We start from the raw sequence: 14,273 nt of genomic DNA, 5'->3' as shown, positions 1-14,273 counted from the left end.
TCTTAAGGCATCAAAGCCTGGACAGAGGCAGATACCGAAAATATACACTGTACAGTTCTCCCAGAACCCTTCTAAGGTATCTTTCCTTGTTACTAACCTTTTGTTGTTGTTATAACAGACTTTACTTTTTAGAGCAGCTTTAGGTTCACAGCAGAATTGAACAGAAGCAGAGATTTCCCATACATCCTGCCCACTCTCCCCAATATCAATATTCTGCACCAGAGTGGTACATGATGGTATAATCTATGAACCTACATTGACACATCACAATCACTCAAAGTTTACAGTTGACTTTAGGGTTCACTCTTGGTTTTCTACGTTCTATGGGTGTGGACAAATATGTAATGACAGGCATCTATCACTATCGTATCATCCTGAGTATTTTCACTGTCTTAAAAAATCCTCTGGCCCTGGCCGGTTTGGCTCAGCGGTTAGAGCGTCGGCCTGCGGTCCTGAGAGACCCGGGTTCGATTCCTGCTAAGGGCGCGTGCCTCGGTTGCAGTTTGTCCCCGGCCCTGGTCGGTTGTGCGGGTGGCAGCCACTCGATGTGTTCCTTTCACGTCGATGTTTCTCTCTCTCTCTGTTCCTCTCTCTCCCTCCCACTCTACCTGAACAAAAGATGGAAAAATGTCCTCGGGTGAGGATAAAAAAAAAAAAAAAAATCCTCTGTACTCTGCCTATTCATCCATCCATCTGGCAACCACTGTCTTCATGGTTTTGCCTTTTCTGGATCTCAAATGGCTGGACCTCTTCATTTTTTAATGCAGTGAGAGTAAGTAATACTTCATTATATTTCTACCTGCTAGAATAATTGTTAAAAGTCATTTTCCTTGAAATGATCCTATGCACTTCATCATAGTGAACAAATCAGATGAAGAATTAAGAAAAAGGAATAAAGTTAAACTGTTTGAGACCCTTAAGAGAATGGAAATAAGGGCAGTGAGAGGATCTCTTTGAAACGTAGCTCCTTTTCTGAGCACACAGGTGGAAACAAGTCACACTCAAGTCCACATAGGAACCTAAGAAATGCTTGATGAGGGCTTCAATTTCTTGAGATACTAACCCCGCAAAGATCAGAGATCATCTTTTAAGTGATCTTTTTTTTTTATCCTCACCTGAGGACATTTTTCCATTTTTTGTTCAGATAGAATGGGAGGGAGAGAGAGAAACATCGATGTGAAAGGGACACATAGAGTGGTCACCACCCGCAGGCCCAACCAGGGCTGGGGACAAACGGCAACCGAGGTAGGTGCCCTTAGCGGGAACCGAACCCTGGTCTCTCTGGACCGCAGGCCGACGCTCCAACCGCTGAGCCAAACTGGCCAGAGCAATCTTTTTTTTAAATCCTCACCTGAGGACACTTTTCCATTTATCTTCAGCTAGAGTGGGAGGGGGAAGGAGAGAAGGAGAGAAACATCGATGTGAGAGAGGCACATTGACTGGTTGTCTACAACCAGGGCCAGGACCAAACCACAACTGAGGTACGTGCCCTTGAACTGAATCAAACCTGTGACTCTTTCGTCCTCGGTCTGACGCTCCAACCATTGAGCCAAACTGGCCAGGGCTTAAGTGAGAATTTGAGTTTGGTGATTATCTGGGGAAGAGTCAGAGGACAGCTTCATTAACCTTGTTTCTGAAATGGACTAAATGGGTTTGGTTTAATGTGTTACAATATGTATTTGGTTTATTTTTTATTTACTTCCTTTTCAAAATGTCTTTCTAGAATATTAATATATTACAAGTCACTGTCTAGCCTTGTGTCATTGCCAATGTATATCAAAAGCTCCCTTTCCCACCACCCCAAAATAACTTTATATCTTAGTTAATACTTTATTAACAAACACCTGTGGCTTTCTTCCAGGGGCTGTTTTAGTTTAACATTTTCCTCTTGAATTTTGTGCTTCCCATCCTGCCAAAAGAAAACAGCCCAATTTATTAATTATTCAGAATGCTAAACAATGATGATGTAGACTATTTTTTTTTCTTAGCTTGGGTATAAAGCTAAGCAGCTTTTTTTTTTAGGGAAGGAGTTTAATTTTCTTGATGTTTTTTCTCATTCTTTGCTCCAAGCAGTTTCTTAACAGATGATTCTGATAAGAGTTTGTAACAAATGATTTCAGAGTAGAAATTTTCTTTAATTCTTGCAATTCAAATGAAAATTCAGGATGCATGGTGTCTACTTGCAAAGTGGGCTCAAGGTATCGGTTACTTCTTAGAAGAAAAAGAAAAGTAGATACGTACATGTATATCCCCCCTGGTGGCTGAGCTCTGGAAAACAGGTAATAGCAAGTGTGGCCATACCCAGCAGACTGTGTAACTCTCTGGACACTCAATGTCATCACAACTTCTACAGCCCACACAGCTCAAGGAGTTTTCTTCTCCAAAAGACCAATGTAAGGCTCCAAACTGCACTTCTATCTGCAGTTTTTAGAGACAGATTCTTCTGGAGCACACACACTGATTCCTGCCTTGAAATGCTGCCCATCAGCCTCCAAAAGTATAATGCACGTCCTCAGACCACAAGTACAAAGGAAGGGAAGTCAAGGTGCTATTCACCCTGCGGGAAACCCTACTGCAGGGCAATTCCTGATTGAGAAACCCAAGGCCTCACTGGACAAACGGGGTAAGATTGGCCAGGATTTTGGTTAAACCTCTGTAAATCCTTATAAGTACATTTGATATTTGCCAAACCAAAATAATATAGACAGCAGGCTACATAGTGGCACTTTGCACACTGTAAATTAGTAGTAATGAATACTGCATGATAAATTTCTATTTATCATTCTTTTCTACTCTCCAGCAAATTAAGAGCACACTCTCTAGAAATCTTAAATAAGAAGCTTATAAATTTGTCCCATTTTCTTAAATATAAATGTACCAAAAAGGTAATTTTTACCCTGTCTTTAATGGAAAAAGTATTTAATGCTTTTCTAGTTATATTTTTTGAAGAGGCTGGCTCTTGTTTTCCGGGTCCCAGAGATGATCTTACCCACTTTTAGCTCCCTTGCCTCTTCGGGTGCTGGAGGTCTCTGTCCTGAGACTATTCTTAGAAACTTCTACTTTGGCTCTTTAAACCACTCTACATTATTTCCCTTCCTCACGCCTAGTTCCATCTTTTTCTAATTTCCCCCCAAAAAAGTACCTTGAGTTTGCTAAAACTGAAGTCCTCATGATTTTGAAAGAGGTCTATACAAGCAAATCCACATTTAAGACAATTCTGTTAAAGGAAAATTCAGGGTAGGGGAGGGATTACTATACCATACTATTAAAAATATTAGCAGAAGTCCAAGAAGTACATATTTTTGTTAAAATACCAAAATGATCTTACTTGAAATTTAAAAGAATAAACGGGCCACTGGAAAACATGGGTTTTAATCCCCTTTTCCAAATGAGAGCTTCTTAGAGGTAGGCTCAGAAGCAGGAGCCCCTGCGTTCACTCCCGCTCTAGCCTGCTAGCTCCATGCTCCGGGCCATAACAATTAGCAGGAGTTCCATGACAGCAAACCATCTGGCCCATCAAGGTGGCCTCTAAGTAGTAAATACATGAACAAGGGAGTAACAGTTTTTACCGTTTTGGGTTCTGGCTTCTGGGAACCCCTTCCTGGGATGCTCCTGTTGCTCTGTAACCTTCTTTCTCTTTCCTGTTTCAGTTCTAACTCCAGCTGGTTCCTGGGACAGGTGGGAGAGGAAAAGGATGAACATTTGGATTTCTGTATTCATATTCTAAAAATACCAAACCCTTAAAGTTTAATAATTAACATTTTAATACTTGATTAATAAAAAGTTACCATATATATGGACAACTAGGTTTTATTTATTTTTTAAAAGGGAGGGCCAGCTTTTATTTATTTATTTACTGATTTATTTATTTACTTATTTTTGGTACATGCCCCTAGCGGGAACCGAACCCAGGACTCTGGTCTGCAGGCCGACGCTCTAACCGCTGAGCCAAACCAGCCAGGGTGACAACTAAACTACAATATAATAAAGCCAGTAACACTAAAACACATACATGTTTAGTCTCTCTTAGACTAAAATGTACTTGTTTAGGATCTCCTAGTGCTTGAGGATTACCTCTCCGGATGTCAATATTCAATATGAACTCTTTACAAAGCGTGTGGGCAACTGAATGACAACCAGTAGGATTTACTACAACTGAAAGGCAGTATTTATAAATTTTCAGCAAGATTCAGTATGAAAGTACTGACACTGGAGTCCCATTTCATGTGAACTGACGTCTCTCCCCATAGTTACAGCAGTCAGTCCCCAGCTACACCACCAACTGCCAGCGTCCTTAGCAGCTACATGCTTTTCTATTCAACGCCCAAGTTCTATTTGTTTGAGGTTCATGGCTTTAGCACAGAATCGAGGCTCGTTTGAGAAAGAACATGGAAAAGTTGGTTAGGGGCTTAGAGTCAGAGAGACAGGTTTTTAAATTAGAATGTTGCACTTTAGCTTAATTGTGTGAATCTGGACAAATTGAATCCCTCTAAACTTTAATTTCATCTGAAAGGGGGGGTAATAAGATCACCTGCTCGTAGGGTTGATGGGAAGATGTTAGGAGAAAATGCACGTAAAGTGCTTAGCAAAGTATTTTGCATACAGTAAGCATTCAGAAAATAGTTACTATTAGTGTTGTGTTGGCTATTAAGTCTCTTACTCTTTTCTACATATCTGGGGCCTTGGGTTGTAACATTCTAATTCTTTGATCGCAAAGGATGTTAACAAGATTTTGGGAATGCTGAGGTATGTGGAACTTTCAGAATTTTCATGTCAGAAAAAGGGCACCGCAAAGAGAGTAGAGATGGCTGGATCATCAGACCCCTTCTCTTGCTGTCCAGCCTCAGAGTTACCCACGACCACCCTGTCAGCTCCAGCACCCTCTCTTCACCGCTGCCTGGTGAGCGCATCCACTTCCAGCTGCAGGCTGTTGATCTTGTCTCCGAAGTCCTGCTTGAAGAGCCGGTTGTCCAGTTCAGCAGACTGGCGGCCTTGCTCAGCCTGGCGCAATCTGGATGTGAGCCACATGAACTTGTGATAAAAAACAAAAGCCATGGTGGGGAGGAAGACCAAATTCACAACACAACATAAAACCCAAGGAAGAAGGCATGGAGGGAGAGACTGAGAGAGGAAAAAAACTTTGGAGGGCACAAGGAAAGACATGGGGAGGTGGGGGGGGGGGGGCGCGGAGGGAGATGGAGAAGAAACTAATTTTAAAGAAAAGCAAGATGAAGGTGAACCAGGCAGAAGAAAAGTGATTTTCCATTTTTTTTTTATTCTAGTACTACAGTTTACAGCCATTAGATGATAAACAACAAAACATCACTTTTTAGAAAATCCATATCCAAAGCCAACCTCAAGCACACAGTAATTAAAGTTAAATCCACTTTTTTTGTTGTTTGTTTTTATTTCCTAATTGGTTTGGTACTTTATATTTCTGTTGTATACACATAACTGGAACTTGCAAGTGGGCAACTACCTTCTTATATACGGAACTGGAACATTTTCCTGGTCCTTCCCCTAAACCTCGAATTGTATTAAATCATTGGACAATATACATAAGGAGAAGCCTTTGTCAGAGTTTGGCCATCTCTTTTCTTTTCTATTCCTACCAAGTGGTGTGTCAATAAGTGGACAAAAAATCCAGCATGGGACCTTCATAGAATTCCTGACCATATTCTCTGGAAGATTCTGATGAATGTTTTCTTCCATATAACTTTGCACCTATAAAGAAGCATGTTCTAAGAGGTGAAACACCCAGGGCTCTATATAATACAATTTGGAAGCATGCTATGTGTAGTCTTTAAAATGTTTTTATTTTGGTGTTTGAGCACTCTTTCTAAATGCTCATAGAAAAGGCAATTCACCACAAAATGTTGAAGTTAAAAAAATAGGTGCAAATTATAAGAAGTAAAATAAATTGAAAGCACAGGATCCTCCCTGAGGTAGGCCATGTGCTCTTTGCCTTGCCTTTGGTTCAAGTCTGCAAGGACCTATAAAAGCATACATGAAATCTAACTTATCTTCTTAATTCTGGTTTTTCCAGGAAGGTATAGAATTTCAGGAGCAGGAAGTGAAGGGGTTATTTTTATCCCAACCTAAGCAGCTGAAATGCTGCAAATAATAACAGAATGAAAAAAGAGAACAAAAAAAGTTGCCAAGACTTTTTGAAGGGATGAAGGCTTATTAAAGCTTGTTCCCCCAAATCAAGTCATTTTAAAAAAATCACATTATTTATAGGAGTATTTACACTGTAAAGCCTATAAAGGGTTACATTTGTAGTCACTTAGAGAAAGACGCCCTGCTTATTATTGTTTGTGGACGTCTATTGGAAATCTTTATTTTTAGATCAAATAATTATAAAGAATATGTTTTTATCATTTATCTATTTCCTATTCTGGAATGGTTTCCTAATAATTAGATTGTTAGTTTCCTAGAAACTTAGCAAATCCCCATCTAAACAAAACGTAACAGAAACAAACTCTTAAGAAAATATTTCTAGCATGGAATTCTAGGCAGGAAACCATCACTCATGTCAATTCCTTGTCATCTGTACTCCAAAAGGAAAAGCACAATAGATTTAAAATATGTGTAGTGTATTTTTTTTTTTTAATAGGAGAGGAGTGTTTTTACTAAAATTATTCCCTCTGAACTACTTAAATAGAAAGTGGAATTGCAGGAAAATGGCAGAGGTAGAAGATGACACATATTAGGAGGGTTTTCCCAAGCTTCCACATTATTATGTTATCGTAAGTTACCTAATTGCTAACTTTATCTCTATGTACTTTAAAGAAATGTAAGGATGCTGTTTTTCCCACCCCCAGAGTCACTAAGGCAAGCAATTTGGTTACTGTAGTGAAATACTAAGTACTTATCCTGGCTTGGGGATTAAACCTATATAACAAAAGTGAAAGGGGTCATGGCTTAAGAGACACAACTACTTGAGAAGAGTCCAAGTCCATATGGTAGTCACCTCTAGTTCACTACATCGCAATGGCAGAACAGGCTCGCTAACAGAGACAATGCATCTAGAATGTGATACTGTCAGGGACTGGGTTGTAAAGGCATCAATAATATATGTACAAAGCTTCAATTCCCTAGGCTTCTTTTTAAAACGGAATATTTATTTATTGGTCAACTCAAGAGTAACTTTTTGAAGTTTATTTGGCATTTAATTAAGAACTTATACTAAATTTTCTAACTCTGGGGAGAAAATAAAGAAGAAAAAACAGCCTATATATCAAATTGTTTTTTTTTCAAAAGTCCAACAAATTCAAAGTCAATTTTTGGTAATGTTTTATATAAATCAGAGCCTAAATGTAATAGCTTTCAGATTTCTTTCTTTTACTGTTAAATTGTGATATCGGACTTGCGAGGTGACCAACTGCAAAACGCCTAATGATGTTTGGGGACCAATTTATTTGCTACACTATTTAAGGTCTTTGCCTGTTTCACCAAATCCTTTTCACTAAATTAATAAAATAAAAATAAAAATGGGAGTGAAAGGGGAATGAGAAAATGAATAAACAGGAAAAAGAAAAATAGCAAGAGAATAAGTCAGCTTAATACTTGAAGAGATGTCATTTTTTAAATTCTGTCAGCTTTAAATGCCAAAATGGTTTCAAAAAACCATTGAAAAACAATGTTATACATTTCACATACATAATTTATGAACACTAAAATTGATTTGTTGAATCATAAACATATAATTGCTTCTGGCAAGCACTTAAATAACTTCCTCGATAAACAGAGACCTTTTTATTTAAAATCAGCCAATCTTACAATTTTTCAGTTAACATTAATATTCAGTGCCGTTCAGGACCCTCCCTGGTCAAGAATCATCTGAATAAAAGAAGTCACCCAGGCCCGGCCAGTATGGTTCAATGGACTGAGCGTCATCCTATGGACTGAGAGGTCCGGGTTTGATTCTGGATCAGGGCACATGCCGGGTTGCAGGCTTGATCCTCAGTAGGAGGCATGCAGAAGGCAGCCAATTGATGTATCTATCTCTCTCTCCCTTCCTCTCTCTCTAAAAAAATCAATAAAAACATTTTTTAAAAAGTCACCCATCCATTCATTCATGCATCTACTAAGTGAATGCCTTATAAATGCAAGGCACTGTGACAGATCCAATGAGGGAACTTAACAAATTAGTTAACTAACCTTAAGGAGCTCACACTCTGATCAGAAGACATGATACATATATCAAGGGTATAAGGTAAGGCAAAAATGAGAAGTGCTATAAGCAGTATGGGCAGGTATGGATATAGGCCATGGGAATTTCCACATGGACAGATTTGGCAGATTGTTTTTTAGCTGGGAAAAAGTACCAGAGGAAGCTTTGGGTAGGTAGCATTTGAGTCTGAAAGTAAATGATGTATCTGAAGAACAAGAAAGTGAGGCGAGGAAGGGCATTTCTAGTTGGTGGAACTATTAGGGAAAAAATGGATGGGAAAAAAGGGAAGCATGTCCAGGGACCAGTAAGTCGTTTAGTTTTGTTCAAGTTTAAGAGAGTGATCAGTGGGTGTCAAGGTGGCAACACAGGCTGGCAACACTGAATGACCGTGGCTGCCGTGGCTCATTCAAGCTCCAGGTCTCAGCCACTTCTCTTGGCACCAAGGAAGAAAATGGTGTTTTTAGACCAAAAGAGAAATAAAGGAGTAGCTCAGGGAAAGGATTACTTCGTGAATGGTAGGAACTGGTGGGAAATAGCTGGTCGCAGGATGAAAATGCAAGACTGGTCTCCAGATGGAGGGCAGAGCTGGAGACCGACTTGAGAGCTGTGGTGGGAGGTGGAAGTGGAAGCTGCAGGACGGTTCCTGGGGGGGGAGCGAAGGGGCTGAACTTACGAGAAGTGCCCTCAGTATCCCCACATCACCTTGCACCAAAATATTCAGACTTGAGTGATGAACAATAAATAACAAAATCACAAACATGTTCGAAAGTCCTCTCACCGTGGTTAAGTATCCCTCCCCTAACACACGACACTGAAACGGGACTGAGTGAGAGGGTTTGAGTTCTGCCATTCAAAACAGTCGTGAAAGGCTGATGTTTCTGATAAACATTTTCAGCGACATTTTAGAAAACACAAGATTTTATGGGTTTTCTGCCAGCACGCCTGATGTAAAGCTGGGAGAATTTCATATACTTTGTCTACTCCCAGCACTGCGGGCCCAGAGTGCTTCACTAAAGAAACAGCACTTTACCTTTGTTCAAGTTGTTTAATGGTAGCAGCCATCTGGTTCGTCTTCTCTTCCAAGCGACTGTTTAGTTCACTTTTCTGTTTTACTCCTAAATCTGAACTCTGTTTTGGAAAAGAATTATGAGTGATGTATATATAACATAAAATCCTGAAATAACTTACATATGCCTTTCGAACCTAATGGTAAGTGGGAAATAAGAGAAATAGAAATGCTCATCTATTTGAGAATCAGTTAATTTCCAATTGTAGAGAAAAACAAAAAGTAATGTTTAAAATTAATACCGTTATATATAACTTTGTCACAAAAATCAATACTAGAAGGTTCATCAATTTAGCATATTCCAGTATAAACGCTAATGGAATATATAACTCATCTGATGGGTTAGACTACAGAGTAGAGATTCTAATAGGATAAAGACGTTCTTTCCCAGTCTGAAAAGTGGTCATGCAGAGGTCAGATTCCTAAAGTGGTTTACAGGCAACTCGCCTCAAAATGAGATGTGACTCTTCCTTCTTGTATTTAAAGTGTAATTCTAAACGAGGGGTGGAAGGATGCCCTGGGACTGTAGAGAGCATGAGCCTGTTCCTCCTATTTCCCTCACCTGCAGCTTAAAGGCAAGTTCATGCTTCAGAGCCCTGAGGTCGTCCAGCTGCTGCCGCAGACACACCAGGGCGTCCTGCTTCTCACAGACATCCTTCTCCAGCATCTTCATGGCCAACTCCATCTCCTGTCTCATGCTGATCTGGATCTCCAGTTCTTTCTCAACATCCTGCCCCAAAGGGAAATAAAGTGCTTACTCTCTCCTCGTCTAAGTACAAACCAACCAATTCCACAGGAAAAGGTACACCAAACTCTCAGGTCTGAAGATTTTGACAAAAAGAGCTATAAGCTCTCATCCAATGCAGAGACATTAACAAGAATAATTAGGATAATCACAATAACATTTATTCAATAATTTATGAATCTGAAGAGCTCACTAGGCCAAAGGTAATGCTATTTACTTTGTCTAAAATACACACACACCTGAGGCACTTCATCAGATGTTAAGACAGACAACTTATGTCAAGTCTTATTATAGAAATATATATAGAGAAGATTGAAGATGGCGGCGGGCAGGACTGGAGGGAGGGTGAGTGTGTGAGAGAGTGAGCGAGTGTGTAAGAGAGTGTGAATGGATGTGAAAGTGGACGACGAAACCCGAGCAGTGCAGAGCTGCGGAGCAGAAGGTTCCTGTGCTGTGGACGGAGCAGCCAGCTACCGTGGTAAGCGGCCCTTCAGGACGCTTTTCCCTGTGCTGCGGGGAGGTCCCACCATTTTGGAAGATCCCGGGTCTTCCCTGGGAGGAGGCAGTGGGAGTGGCTAGGGCCCAGCAACCTGAGCCCACCAGTGTACCTGGCACCAATGGACGAGTGGACACTGTGTCAACACAGACCAGTGCACAGTAGTGGAGCTCCCAAGGTGCTGGTCACAGAAGCTGCAGACAGCCCAAAGCCCAGCACCATCCCCCATAGTAGCAGCCTGATCAGAGTCGAGATATACCCCCAGCAACAGAGGCTGGGGAGCAGACATCCATCCCAAGGCAACAGAAGCACAGACCAGCAGCTGAGACCCATCCCCAAACACTACAGCAAGAGCTGAGCAGGAGTTGAGTCCCACGGGGCAGGAGAACTCCCCAGCCACCAGTGGTGGGACCTGGGGCTCACAGAGGCCTGTGTGGTCCAGCAGCTCACAAGAGCAGTGGGAAGCCAGAGCCCGAGAGAGACTGGTGCGATCCAGCTGCCCGCCTACGGGAACTGCATGGTGCGGGGGCACCAAAGAGGCCTGTGCGACCCAGCAGGGACTGTGTGATCCAGTTACCAGTGGGACCTGCTGGGTGCTGAAACACAAGAGAGGCCTGTGCGACCCAGCAGGGACTGTGCGATCTAGCTACCCGTGGGACCCTCTGGGGGTTGAAGCACCAGAGAGGACTGTGCGACCCAGCAGGGACTGAGTGATCTAGTTATCCACGGGGCCTGCAGGGTGCCGAAGCACCAGAGAGGCCTGTACGACCCAGCAGAAACTGTGCCATCCAATTACCCGTGGGACCTGCGGGGTGCTGAAGCACCAGAGAGGACTGTATGACCCAGCAGGGACTGTGTGATCTAGCATGCCATGGGGACTGCGGGGTGCTGAAGAACCAGAGAGGCCTGCGGGACCCAGCAAGGACTGTGCCATCTAGTTACCCCGCAGGACCTGTGGGGGGCTGAAGCACTAGAGAGGGCTGTGCAACCCAGCAGCCCATAACATAGGCATAGAGCCGGGTCCCCAAAGGGACTTTGCGATCCAGTTACCCGCGAGACCTGCAGGGTGCAGGGGCACCAGAAAGGCCTGTGTGACCCAGCTGCGCACACGATAGGCTTAGAGGATGTCAAAATGGAGGTGCAGTGAATAGAAGCTACACAGACGATCTCCCAGGACCAAAAGGGAATTATAACTAAAATAAAGACAAATTCTCAGAAAAAAGCAACAGAAAAGCAGTAGGACAGGACCATATAACCAGGGACACTGGTAAGATCTGCAGAGGCATGAGAGGGTGGCAGGCTGGGAGCCCACTGACAGCAGCAGTCTTAGATGTAAGCAGCGCCCTTGGGAAATAAAGACCAAGCCCACTCCATAGCACAGAGAGCCGAGACAGTGTGCTAAAATAGCCACAGCCACTCACCTGGGGGCTATGGCAGAGGGAGGGCAGACTGGGCTGGAACTCTGTAAGGACACCTGGGATTTGTAGGGCACTCAGAGTTTTTGCTGAGTTGCAGCCACAAAGGATGGTGGCCAGTGTGCTCCTTCCCAGAGCTGTGGGGAAAAGCAGCAGCCTCCTACCCTTGAATGTTCAGCCTTTCCCAGGTGAGAAAAAGAAATGCAAATTGAAGCTCATTAACAACCAGCATCTATTTCACCTTCAGGAAATCCTCTTATGCAGAACACCAGGGCTACAGTCCAAGGCACTGAGTAACTGAGTCTACTAGCCTCCAGGACAAAGCTAGAGGATAACTGAACCTTTCCTGGGCTTGCAAATCTACCCAGGAAAGTAAGACTTGACAGTGGTGTTTAACGTGGGCCCACCCAGGCTCATCCAAACCCAGGAGGGGGAGCCACAAACAGCAGAACATCAACACCCACAGGAAAAATTTGGCAGGCTCCAAAACCCACTGAGTTAGCCAAAATGGTGAAACAAAGAAATAAAGCCAAAATCAAAGAACAAGAGAACTCTATCAAAGATGAGATAAATGAAATGCAGCTAAGCAAATTATCACAGGTAGAGTTCAGAGCCATGATCTTAAGGAAGTTCAACAACATGAGTAAGGACATCAGCAACTTGAGTAAAGATATAGAAACATAAAAAACCAACCAAGTGGAAATGAAGAATGACATAGCAGAAATTAAGAACACAATGGAAGGATGGAAGGACTAACCAGCAGAGTAGAGAAAGCTGAGGACCAGCAGATCAGTGAATTAGAAGACAGGATAGAAAAAAATCAACCAATCAGAAAACCAAAAGGAAAAAAACAATTAAAAAACAGGAAGACAGCTGAAGAGAACTGTGGGACAACTGGAACATAATAACATTTGCATCATAGAGTCCCTGAAGAGGAAGAAAATGGGAAAGAGTTAGAGAACAAATAGTGACAGAAAACTTTCCTAACTTGGTGAAGGAAGAAGGCATTCAAGTTAAGGAAGCACAGAGAGAGCCCCAAGAAGAACTCAAACAAGCCCACACCAAGACACATAGTAATCAAAATGCCAAAATTTAAAGACAAAGAGAGAATCCTTAAGGCAGCAAGAGATAAGCAACAGGTTACCTACAAAGGAACCCCATAAGGCTCTCAGCTGACTTCTCAACAGAAACACTACAGGCCAGAAGAGAGTGGCAAGAAGTAATCAAGGTCATGAAAAACAAGGATCTGAATCCAAGACTACTCTATCCAGCAAGGCTATCATTCAAAATAGAAGATCAAATAAAGACCTTCCCAGACAAAAAAAGGCTAAGGGAATATATTAACACCAAACCAGCACTGCAAGATATGCTAATAGGACTGCTGTAAATTGTAGAAGAAATAGGAAGAAAAATAGAACCACACTAAACAAAATTGGCAATAAATAAGTACATATCAATTATCACCTTAAATGTGAATGGTTTCAATGCTCCAATATAGACACAGAGTAGCTGACTGGATAAGAAAGCATGACTAACATATATGTTGTTTAAAAGAAACCCACCTCACAACAAAAGGCTTACATAGGTTGAAAGTGAAGGGATGGAAAAAAATCTTTCAACAAATGAAAAGCAAAAAAAAAGCTGGGGTAGCAATATTCATATCTGATAAAATAGATTTCAAAATGAAGACCATAACTAGAGACAAAGAAGGAAGGCCACTACATAATATTCAAAGGATCTATTCAACAGAAAGATATAACCTTGGTAAACATAAAGGCACCAAATATAGGAGCACCAACATATATTAAAAATCTTTTGGAGGACTTCAAAGGAAAAATCAACAGCAATACAATCATAGCAGGGGACTTCAATACCCCGTTGCTATCACTGGATAGATCATCTGGACAAAAAAATTAACAAGGAAACACAGACTCTAAATGAAGCGCTAGATCAAATGGATTCAATAGACATCTACAGAGAATTACACCCCCAAAGTGCAGAATTCACATTCTTCTCAAGTGCACATGGGTCATTTCTCAAAGACAGACCACATGTTAGGGCACAAACTAAATCTCTACAAGTTCAAGAAGATTAAAATCATATCAAGCATCTTCTCAGATCACAATGGTATGAAACTAGAAATCAATTGCAACAAGAACATGCAAAGACATTTCAACACATGGAGGCTAAATAGCATGTTACTGAACAATGAATGGGTTACCATGAAGATCAAGGAAGAAATTAAAAATTCCTGGAAACCAATGAAAATGAACACACAACAACACAAAATCTATGGGATACAGTGAAAGCAGTTCTGAGAGGGAAGTTGATAGCACTACAGGCCTACCTCAAGAAAGAGAAAAATTTCTAATAAA

General features: G+C 41.6%; 1 protein-coding gene across 5 annotated transcripts in view; it reads right to left on the bottom strand.

The window, feature by feature from the left end:
• RUFY3 (RUN and FYVE domain containing 3) overlaps window positions 1-14,273 on the bottom strand; it is an 82,456-nt gene that overhangs the window by 5,848 nt on the left and 62,335 nt on the right. For 3 of the 5 annotated variants that reach the window (XM_036252615.1, XM_036252623.1, XM_036252633.1), the window contains exons 11-15: window positions 9,805-9,972; window positions 9,207-9,304; window positions 4,892-5,011; window positions 3,570-3,669; window positions 1,845-1,909 (exon numbers count right to left, since the gene is read on the bottom strand). In XM_036252615.1, the coding sequence (XP_036108508.1) occupies window positions 1,845-1,909; window positions 3,570-3,669; window positions 4,892-5,011; window positions 9,207-9,304; window positions 9,805-9,972 (551 nt within the window). Of the gene's footprint in view, window positions 1-1,844; window positions 1,910-3,569; window positions 3,670-4,891; window positions 5,012-5,255; window positions 7,469-9,206; window positions 9,305-9,804; window positions 9,973-14,273 lie in introns of those variants that run through there. The other 2 variants (XM_036252653.1, XM_036252644.1) reach the window with 2 other exon arrangements.

The sequence above is a fragment of the Molossus molossus genome, unplaced genomic scaffold, assembly GCF_014108415.1.
Source record: "Molossus molossus isolate mMolMol1 unplaced genomic scaffold, mMolMol1.p scaffold_m16_p_1, whole genome shotgun sequence".
Lineage (NCBI taxonomy): Eukaryota > Metazoa > Chordata > Mammalia > Chiroptera > Molossidae > Molossus > Molossus molossus.
The sequence above is the reverse complement of the archived record's forward strand: the minus strand, read 5'-3'. Positions and strand labels throughout refer to the sequence as shown.